This window comes from Camelina sativa, chromosome 11 (assembly GCF_000633955.1).
Source record: "Camelina sativa cultivar DH55 chromosome 11, Cs, whole genome shotgun sequence".
Lineage (NCBI taxonomy): Eukaryota > Viridiplantae > Streptophyta > Magnoliopsida > Brassicales > Brassicaceae > Camelina > Camelina sativa.
The window spans coordinates 23,507,715-23,519,697 of record NC_025695.1 but is presented as its reverse complement, the minus strand read 5'-3'; the positions used below and the strand labels follow the sequence as shown (position 1 = coordinate 23,519,697).

Sequence of the window (11,983 nt, the reverse complement as noted above, 5' to 3'; positions counted from 1 at the left end):
TGGAACTGTTTCGTTTGTTCATGCTTAGAATCGTTTGCGTTTTTATTCACTTTCGCTTCTTGTCATGCATTCTTGTTTCTTGTTCTGTGACTCATTTCCATTTCGCATTTTGATCATTCTAGGACTCTTAGATAAAAACACTCTTTGAATTGGCTTAACTTGTGATTCCTTGATTGCATCTTGATTGCTAGCAACATCCCATTTGGATTGACACCTTAAATACTACAACACTTAAGGTTAATTGAACCTGCTAGGAGACACAAAAATCTTAGTATCAAATTACTTAAACGGATTCTCGGTTAAGATCCAATTGAATGTTTACTCTAGGCATGCTCGGAAGAAGGAGGTCCAGCCCCGAAGGTGAAGAGCCGACTTCCCAATTCGCCCGGTGGCCGACTTGAAGAGAAGAAGCAACTTTCCTTATTTTAGTTCGAGTTATAAGGAAAGCTAATATATTCTGTAATCTAGAGAAGCGTATAAATAAGGGGAGACTCTTTCATTGTAATCATCCAGCATTGAATACAATAATTCAGCTTTTTTATTGTTCTTAGCGAAACCCTAATTTGAGTTCTAAGAGATCTAAACCTTTTTCCGATTTCAAGCTTAGATCGAGTTCATTGAGAGATTGCTTCCTTGAATTTATTTCCCCCATCAAACAAATTTATTGTGGAAACCTAGTTTCTACAATTTCGGAGAAGTCTACTACTTTGAATCTATCAAAATCGGGTATAGTGGGAGAAAATTCAAAATAGCTTTGGTAGATGTTGGTTGTAGTTTTGTAGAGTGATTATTTTCGAACTTTTTTTTTCTTTTGTCAACAAAACAATAATTAGAAAGTAATTCCAGGAGTGGTAACCTAAAAACAAAAATTTCAAACTTTTAATTACAATTATTTTTAAAAATATATATAATATTCAAAAGTGTTATTTAAATAACATTTAGATAAACTCTAAACAAATATTCTTACCCAAAAAACAAAAAACAAAACTCTAAACAAATATTATTTATAAATTTCTATATTACTTGTGTTTTCTATATTTTAAAAAAATCATGTAAAACCAAAAAACTTCATATTTTATCAAAAAAATCATCTATCTTAATGATCCACCCTAGTAAAATCTTTATATGCATTATTTATTTGCAATGATATGATTGAGACGATCGCCTAGAAAACATGACATATGCAGAGAGTTGAAAATCAATTGTACTTTTCATCGACATATACCTAATGCAAGTTGGGGATGCAATAATTCTTATTGGACAATTCTGAAGGTGCAAGCAAGTAACAATATTGACACTGTCGTTACACATTGGTCCCGTGTACGTATCTAATTCAGTTTCAAGATTCAGTGATTCTATTCCATATTTGTTCTCCAACTTATTACTGATATCTAAAGATGTCCAAAAAAAAATTATTCCATAAGTAGAAAACCGAAACAATTGATCCAAAAGATCAAATTATATTGTCAACCATTTGTTTTGTCAACCAATCTGTTTTGTTAACCAATCAAATTCTATTATTTTCATACATAAATATTTGGTTATCGTACTCGTTTAAATCTAATAAATTACACATTTCTCATAGCACTATAACACAAGTTAATCAAAAATCAAACATAGAACTTTATCTATATTAACATTTTTGAAGTACATTTTGTGTTATGTCCTTTTAGTTTTGTTTATTTAAACAATTATTTACAACTTTAACCCCTAAACAATTTCCCAAACTAATATTACTCCAGAATTTGTTTCTTAAATATTTTATTTCATTCAAATTAAAAAAAAATAACAGCAATCAATATGGAAATAGAAACCATCATATATTTAACCACACATTATGTTGTGTTTTGAAGATATTCTATATCTGAATCCTTCGTAAACAAAGAAAACAACAATTTGATTCCCATTTTGTTTTCTAAAACCTGTGAGCTTTGATTCTTAACGTAAGAAGAACTTCGATTGACATTTATTTAAATATTATAATTAACATATAAAACTTAATAAAAAAATTTAATTATTACGAATATGTAAAATTAAAAAAGTCTAAAATATTATATAATGCGGTTATATAGTAGATGAGTTATAAAAAGGACATGTTGAAATTAATAAAATATTATTAAATTTGTGTTTAACACGGGTTATATTCTCACTTAATTATTTATCAACACTACTAATATTAGAATATTTGACATAAAATCAAGTTGTTTTAACTAAAATTGTATAAAATAATTAAATCATTAGGAAAAATGTGGCTTAATCACAGCGTATAAATTAGTATTTAGATCCTTTATTTTTTGTTAAAATAATTAAAAATCAAAATAGAATCTCAAACACTAAACAAAACAAACTAAATATAACAAACAAATGGTCAAGTGTATTGCGGGTTAAAAAAATAATACAAATATTTAGTCGCACAACAACTAAAAAATTTAGTTATTCCTCTATTTACAAAACATCGAATATTTAACAAACATGTACAACATAAAATATAAATTATAATAGAAATTATATGTTTGCGGTATACCGTAAGTTAAAATCTAGTTATTAAAATAAAACTAGAGAATTTAGAAAAAAAAAAAAAATCAACGAGTTTAGACTTCAACTCATTTTGGCCTTTAGGTGGGCCGAGTCAACCAGTGCCGGTCATAAACGTCCCCTTACATGCTCCCAAAACAAAAAGTCAACTCAACTATATAATTGGAATATTTTAGTTTCATTATCTTAATATAAGTTTTGAACATAGACCACAAAAACAATAATCTTTGGTACTCGATCGTTCGTTTACGTGATTTGCATTGCTAAGTGTCGATGGATCATTTGGTATTCGGTGTCTTGTCAAGTAAGTACACTATTTTGGGTTTGAAAAGTCATGGTGAAGAGATTCAAGATCGAAGATTCGATGGACAACATGACCATGTGATGTCGATATGACAACGTGATATTTTCACCTAAGTTCTCAATCCTCACTTTATTTTTATTTTTGATGAGTTACCTTAAAAACAAAACCCATGAAACCGGAGATGTGAGGCTAATGGTTTCGATCTAATATACTAAATTAACGAATAAGCGAATCTTGTTTATAAAACTAATTATTGAAGTAGGTTACATTTAAAAACGTATATATTAATTTTTATTAAGAATTGATTAGAGTTTCTAATTGTGGTGCCACCTAATCACCGTCTAACAACATTAGACCGATTCAATGATGTATCAATGATATTATTATTATGTTACTAAATGGATCTTTCGACGATGTTAGAGCCAAGGTTTTCTAATTCGTCAAACACATATTTAAATATATATATATATATATATATATATATATTCAGATATATATATAGATTATTGATCATTGTTAAAACAAGAATAATCATTTTCGTAAAACACATCTTTTTTTTTTCTTCTTTGCTTGCTGCCTAGGATAATTAGAAGCCTTGTCTCGTTAATTGTAGGAAAATTTTATTAATCTTTCATTAGTGTACATCTTAATTCTTAAGGTTGCAACAAGACCGAGAGAACAGTCATATAATGTGCGACTTTTAATACAAGATCATATTTTCATTTGTTATTCGGTCATTTGGTGAAGTGAGTTAAGGACTGAAGGTTGATGGTTTTACGACTTTTAAAACAAGATCATATTTTCATTTGTTATTTTCATTTGGTCTTTTTGAAGCGGGTGATATTGCACGAGTGAATCCAGTTTTACACTACTAAATGTGCAACTGCATTCATATATTTATTTCCTAATTCAGTTATGAAATCTTATAATCCATTCCATTGCGATGATATCGATAATCATGCTCTTATTCCATAATATATATACATATATTATATGAATATCAAAATAATCAAGTAAACTATATTATGTTTGATAATCGAATCTTATCAAACTAGTTTGATGATGGTTATAGCTTGCAAAGTTTGATGTGTGCCTTGTTTTTAATTGCTTTTCTTCTTGTGTTTCCTTAGAGAATGAACCCTTTCAGGCTTTGGTTTTTTTTTTTTGGATCTTGAAGAATAACCAAGCTTTATATAATTTAGGACTAATATAACTGTATAATAAGATTTGTTTCCCTTTAAAGTTTAGAACTAAATAGAAAAATCTTTTTCTTCTTCTAGCATATGTGCGAGGAAATATAGACAAAACCTCCGATCGATAATATAATAATAAGTAACTTTGAGAAAATAAACTATAATAAAATATTTTAAACCAGTTGATTTTGGATGGATTATACGTGACGTAACCATGTGTCACATTCAATGTCAAATCACCTCCAACAATCATATTATTTCAATGGGATATAAAATTATGATTCTGGGCATGTTACTTTGAAAATTATTAAATTTATATTATTATATAGAAATCGAATAAAATACTTCACGTTAAAATACTATTTTTAGTTTGATATTTTTATACTTCTTTGTTATGAGTTTGTCTTTTTTTTCTTCTAACATATACAAAATATAGTGATATATAGTACAATGATTTGTTAATTATAATAATAATATTATGAGATATCCGGTGCTATACAGCATTGAATCAATATTATTTCGTAAAATTATAATATAATAATAAAATTATTGTTTGATTTTTTTAAAAGTTATTTTGTTTGAGAGAGTATGTACTTTTAATATTGCATTTTTTCGTAAATCTACATATATCTTGTTGAACACTAACTATTTTAGAATGTTATAGTATTTTAATTTGTTTGATGTATATTACAGTTTTATATTATTTTTAGTTGTATTTATATTATTATTTTGTGAATTATTTAAAATTTTTAATTATAATATTATAATTATGAGCAAATAAAATTTTTTAATATTAATTTATCAACCATATAAATTTAGTTTTACCAACCCATCGTTGTGGAACATAAAAAACACATATTTTTCATCATAGATTTAGTAATATATCTCCGTTTAAAAAAAATCTAAATCAAAACATATGCAAAAAAAAAACTACTATTTATTAGTCATATGTACTATATGATAATTCGAAACAATTTGTAAACGAAATATTCCAAATATAGTTATTAAACATAATCATATTTATACTTAGATATGAAATCTTAGTTTTTAAATTCTGATTGGTTTACAATTTTTAAAATTAGTTAGTAATTTTCGTCCATAATTAATTAGTGAGATAAAATATATTTTTTTGAAAACGAATAACTATTTCAAAAAACTTATTTTTCTAATATTTAAATTATATATTTATCTTTACTAAAAGATTAAACATTTTCATTTAGCAAAAAAAAAAGATTAAACATTTTCCTTGGGGTTATTAGTTTGAGATTTAAATAGATTCTTAAAGACTTTAAATGTTATGTAGAATATGTTGTTATTAGATCAAGATTTTATTAAACTCTGCTAAAGTTTAGTGTTATTAGTTTGTGATTTGTAAAAAATCATTTAAAATCTTTACAATCTTGAGTTATTGGATTCGAAATTTTAGAAAATCATTAAATGTTTTGTGTTATTCAATTAAAACAAAAAAAAAACTATGATTGTTAATTTATTCAACTATTCTGTTACTAGTTCATGATTTTATACACTTTCTTCACAAAATAAAGTCTATCACAAAAATACAGAGATTGTTTGCAGTATTTTACAAGATTTTAGAATACTACTCAACAAAACTATAGAAAACTCTCTAGCAATCCTTAAAAATCTTTCACTAATTCATTTTTGATGATTTTATTGAAATCTTCAAAAAAAATTTATAAACTAAAACTAATGACATAACAATGTATTTTTTTTTACATTTTATAAAATTTGTTTTATATTTATATTTCTCAATTAAGAAGGATATTTTTAGATTGCCAAAAAAATATAGAAGGATATTTTACTTTAAATAACTACATTTCTTTCTCTCTCCTTTTTTTTTTCAGTATCTCATACAACTTGGTGTTGTAATAAGGATCTTATCTATCTATAAATTCCTAAAATATATGAGATTCCATTGGGCCGCAAGAGAATCTTTGATATTTTATTCCTGTAATTTTGTTTTTTTCTTTATGGAGAGCCAAAAAGTCACCTAAGTCTTCACGTCACCCTCCTCCTCGTTCCCTGCACCCTCCTCCTTTTATAAGTACTCTTCATATCTACCAATACCAAAACACGCGAGCGGATTTGGTTCCATTTTATTTTCATTTAGAACTGTTACAATCATCCAAACCTTGGTGTTTGTAGCCATGAGTAATCTCTCAGATCTCGTTAACCTTAACCTCTCAGACACCACTGACAAAATCATTGCCGAATACATATGGTTCGTCTTCTTCTTCTTTTTTTCATTTGTTTTTTTTCACAAAAATCATTTTTTTTGTTTATGTATACGTACTCCTATGAAGCCTAAATCAAATAGGCTCGTGTTGTTTTGTACAAGTGTTGACTCTGTTTTCTTTGTTTGGGATTGTATGGATTAGTTTTGGTTTTGGTCCTTTGGTTGTTCTTAGTCCATTAGAGCCAGTTTCGTTTTGTTTATTCTTGAGATCTCTGTTTAGTTTGCTAATAAATTTTGTCCAAAAAAAAAAAAAAAGTTTGCTAATAAATCTTTCAAGCTCCGAATCTGCCAAACCGAAACTATATGTTTGCTAAATTTAATTATCTCCTGATGATGTTTACTCTGTTTTTTGGCTCTGTTCTTGAAAAGTATGAGATTGAGTTTCTGAAATATTTTGTTTTCTTTGGTGTTGTCTTATTACCAAATCAGGGTTGGAGGTTCTGGAATGGATATGAGAAGCAAAGCCAGGGTGAATTCTCATTCTCTAAATAATTTTGGGGGAAAATAAAAAAGATTCAACTTTTTGTCTTTTCCTATTTTTAGTAAATTCAAAAGTTTTTGATTTATAGTAATTCTGGTTTATATGTAGACTCTATCTGGACCAGTGAAGGACCCTTCAGAGCTACCAAAGTGGAACTATGATGGTTCAAGCACAGGTCAAGCTCCTGGTGAAGACAGTGAAGTCATCTTATAGTTATAATCTTTCTTTCTTGAAATCTTATACTAGTTTCTTTTTTCTTTTTCGAGTTTTTGTTCGATTCTTGTTTATTAACCTTTTGTGTGTGTTTTATACGTCTGTTTTAGCCCTCAAGCCATTTTCAAAGACCCTTTCCGTAGAGGCGACAACATTCTTGTGAGTTTCTTCACATGTTTTGACCTTTCTTGTTGCATCCATACTTTATTGGATCCATCATAAAACTTAATGTTTTTTTTTATCAGGTCATGTGCGATGCTTACACTCCTGCGGGTGAACCAATCCCGACAAACAAAAGACACGCTGCGGCTAAGGTCTTTAGCCACCCTGATGTTGTAGCTGAAGTGCCATGGTACGGTATTGAGCAAGAGTACACTTTACTTCAGAAAGATGTCAAGTGGCCTGTTGGTTGGCCTATTGGTGGTTTCCCCGGCCCTCAGGTAAACAAGATGATAGATATACAATCGGTTTCGTTTCTTTTCTATTGTTCGGTTTTTCTAAATTTTTTGTCTAAAAATGTATTGCAGGGACCATACTATTGTGGTATTGGAGCAGACAAATCTTTTGGAAGAGACGTTGTTGATTCTCACTACAAAGCCTGCCTATATGCTGGAATCAACATTAGTGGTATCAATGGAGAAGTCATGCCTGGTCAGGTAGTTTTCACAACCAAGAAACCTTTGCATAAAGATTCATTATTTTTGTCTCTATTCACTTATGACCTTATATATCATATATTTTTCATTATGCTTTGATCTTCTTCTTTTTTTTTTCTCTATAGTATTCAGTTTTGATGTTTTGCATGAAGTACTAATTAACAAATCTTTTGTGTTGAGAACAGTGGGAGTTCCAAGTCGGTCCAGCTGTTGGTATCTCAGCTGCTGATGAAATTTGGGTGGCTCGTTACATTTTGGAGGTAAGTCTAACCAAAAAAAAATCCAAACTACATTGGTTGTGTTATGTAGATTTCGATTAATAAACATACCTTGCTTTGAAAACAGAGGATCACAGAGATTGCTGGTGTGGTTGTATCTTTTGACCCGAAACCAATTCCTGGTGACTGGAACGGTGCTGGTGCTCACTGCAATTACAGGTATATTGACAAGAATCTATTGAGAGATGTTTTTGTCATATGATCTCTTTGCTCATTCATATAAATTAAATGTTTCAGTACCAAGACAATGAGGGAAGAAGGCGGTTACGAGATTATCAAGAAAGCGATCGATAAATTGGGACTGAGACACAAAGAACACATTGCTGCTTACGGTGAAGGCAATGAGCGTCGTCTCACTGGACACCACGAGACAGCTGACATCAACACTTTCCTATGGGTAAAAAAACCAACACATGTTTTTGCGGTTATTCGTATATTAAAAACTCGCTTTTGTTATTAATTATTTTGTGTTGGAATAATGTTGTATTATAGGGTGTTGCAAACCGTGGAGCCTCGATCCGTGTTGGACGTGACACCGAGAAAGAAGGGAAAGGGTACTTTGAAGACAGGAGGCCAGCTTCGAACATGGACCCTTACATTGTCACCTCCATGATTGCTGAGACCACAATCCTCTGGAATCCTTGATTTGATCAGATCAAGAAAATCTTGAATTGTTTCACTTAATTGTGTGTTTCTTGCAAGATTCAAAGTTTGTGTTTCTTCTATCAAACAAGTGTCTCAGAATTTATTCAGGGCAATGATTTGCTCTGCTTATTTCTGCTTTTGTATTGTTTCCCACCCATTGAAACCTACTCTGTTTTATTACGAATAAAATTGATCTACGTAATGAAAGTGCTGTTTCATCATATTATTCGTTATGTTTTTTTTTGGATTTTGTGTCTGCATGAAGAATGAAGAATATTCCGGTTTGCCTGGTTTGAGTTCTATTTTGGATTTGGATTTTGAATCATATACGCAAACTTAAATTAATTATGTTTTAAAATACAAAAATTTCATTTTTGTTATGAATTAAATAATGATCCAATGGTAATGACTATCTATTTGTGATGTTTATCATCTATTTACTTTATCCATAAGAATCTTACTCCTCGAATAATTGAAACTAGAAGATATCTCATGCTTAAAGCACGGATAATCATTGCAAAAAAAAAATTCAAAAATTATTGCTATATTTATTTAAAAAAATTATTTTGTTTTTAATTTTTTAATTAATTAATTAATTTATTTTTAATTAAATTTTTCTAATAGCAATTGTATGTAATTTATTAAACATTTGAAGGTTAGTTTCATATTTGTACTTTCCAATTAATATAGTAGGATTTATCTCTTAGCCAATGTCAATGCTTATCCATTTACTTACTCCTATATATACGTTCATTTATGCTTCAATGTAATTGTAAGACAAAAGGAGAAGTAGAGAGAGTGAAGTAATAACACTAGTGTTTCATTGTTGTATCTCTCTCCCTCTACTCTCGATCTCTTTCTCCTTTTATTACTATAGTATATATTATTATACATACAAATATATACATATATATATAATATTATAATATATAAATATTTTGCGTCATGTTTTATAACATGTTATCAGCACGATGTCTTTACCGCTGGAGCTTTTATGAGTTGTACATGTTGCCTCTTTTACGATCAAATCTATAGCTAATTCATATCCAGATAGATCGTTAGATGGTAGGTTTTGCCTCCTTCACGATCAAATAAAAGTTATGTCTTTTCTGGATAGATAAATTGTTATATATGGTAGGCTTTGCCTCCTTTACGATCATATATAAAGCTATATAATATTTGGATTGATCATATGATATGGTAGGCTTCGCCCCTCCTTCACGATCTAACAAAAGGCTATGTCTTTTCCGGAAAGATCGGCTTTGCCTTCTATACGATCAAATATAAGGTTATGTCATTTCCGGATCAATCGTTATATATATAGAGGTTATGCCTCATTCATGATCAAATAAAAAGGTTGTCTTTTATAGGTTGATCGTTATACATATAGATGTTCTGCCTCATTCATGATCAAATAAAAAGTTTTTTCTTTTCCGGATTGATCGTTATATATGATAGGCTCTGCCTACTCTATAATCAATGAAAAGTTATGCGTATTAAATTTTTATATAAAAGGCTATAACTCTTATTTTATTTTCTGAATTTATATGTTTGTTTATTTAATTCCGTTTCTTAGTAAAGAATAACTATATGTGTTATATGAGATTTAAAGACAATGAAATGTCTTTAAAATCAAAAATATATTTCTCTTATGAGAATATATGAAGCACATGTCAGTATATCATAGACAGTGCAAACATAATTGGAAGGTCTGGATGAGCTAGTCTCTCGACTTCCAAAGACATCAGATTCATACTTATCGATATCTTGCATTCTCCGAAGTCTCAAAGAAACTCATGGAGTTTCAAAGACATTTTGTCTTAATAAAATTATTATGTTGAGCCTATAAATAAATATGGTATCACAAGTTCGACCATATTGGAGACACGCATGTATATGATTATATCATGCAAAAACAAAGATGGCAAAATGATAGTAGTTATGAAATTTTCTAATGCTTCAAGCATATCGTTACCGGTCAATCCATCCCGGTCATCAATGATATTAAAATTCATTGAGAATTTGCTTAGAGAAACAAAAGTTGTTTTAAAAGTATTGCATGCCTCCATGAAGTTGTAAGCACAACAGTTCATTCATATTTTAGGTACCATCTAATTTATGTTTAATTTCTATTAGTTTATTTAAATTTATTTAAATTTCTATTTATTATTTATGGAGTGGATGGTAGACTATGCCTCCAGAATCATATAATCTTTTGGTTTAATAAGCTCATTGTATATATATGATGGTTTGATTTCTTTGATAAATCCCCAAATTAAACCCCAAATATAACCGATCTAAAAATAAGATTTGGTCAAAGGTGAATGGATTTGAAAGTCATCATCTTGAGAGGGGAATACTAATCCCACATATTTATAAGGATCTAAGATAATACACATGACCGAAATTGGTATGTTATTGATCATAAAGTTGGATTCAGTACGAGATGAATGAACTCCAAGAGTTATCATCTCGAGGGGGAGAATTAAAGAATCCCACATCGACAATAAGTTGATAAACTTTGGTGAATTTGACACCCCATAGCGATATAACTCTGGTGAAATCATATCCTATAGTTTATCACATATATATGTCACATGTGATAAGGTGGAACATCCATGATGTTCACTCTTGAAATGAGCTATGATGAATCATTCATAGTGCAACTCCAAGAGATTGCAAAACGATTTATGGTGATTTAGTCTCCATGTTTTTACATGAAATATGCAGTTTTGTATGTAATAAATGTTATATATGAGGCCAACGATTTGAAAGAAATATTTCTCCCATGTTATATATTCATGGTTGGAGATCAAATATTTCTCATTTTGAATCTTATGGGTGCATGATATATATTTTAAATGCTCCTCCACACCGGATAAAAATATCATCCAAAAAAGATGAAAAATATAGATGCGGGAGATGAGTCTCTGCTCTAATAATATAGAGCCATCTTATGAGAGATATGCGTATTGCAAGATTTGCATATCATCAAGTTGGATGATAAAAGTTATCCGTCATTATGGGAGAATAATTGAATAATTTGAATCTTTGAACAAATGAATATAATGGAAATGAACTTGAAAGTTCAAAAGTTCAAAAGATCACTATTCAAATATATATTGCAAATCAAATGCAAAAAAAAAAAAACTGAAGGATGAGATTTCATATAATTATTGATCCTCACATAAATAAATATGAACTTGAAGTTCTAAGAAATCTTACATTCCAGCTAAAAATGCTCCAATAAAATATGTCTCTAGCGGATGACATACTAAGTCTATGACACATAAAAGGTGATAGACTACTTTGGTTCCTAAGATAAATAAAATCCTCAAAAAGAAAAAAGAGCAAACTAAAAAGAGGATTATACTCTTAAAAGAGGAGTAAATGAACTCCTAAAGAGGAGTAGATAGACTCTTAA

General features: G+C 29.3%; 1 protein-coding gene across 1 annotated transcript; it reads left to right on the top strand.

Moving 5' to 3' along the window:
* On the top strand, positions 5,988–8,785 carry LOC104724121 (glutamine synthetase cytosolic isozyme 1-1). Its single transcript, XM_010442572.2, has 10 exons — positions 5,988–6,271; positions 6,716–6,755; positions 6,876–6,979; positions 7,091–7,139; positions 7,226–7,420; positions 7,508–7,636; positions 7,822–7,896; positions 7,982–8,073; positions 8,152–8,311; positions 8,407–8,785. The coding sequence occupies exons 1-10, from the start codon at positions 6,198–6,200 to the stop codon at positions 8,557–8,559; spliced, it is 1,071 nt and encodes a 356-aa protein (XP_010440874.1). The 5' UTR covers positions 5,988–6,197; the 3' UTR covers positions 8,560–8,785.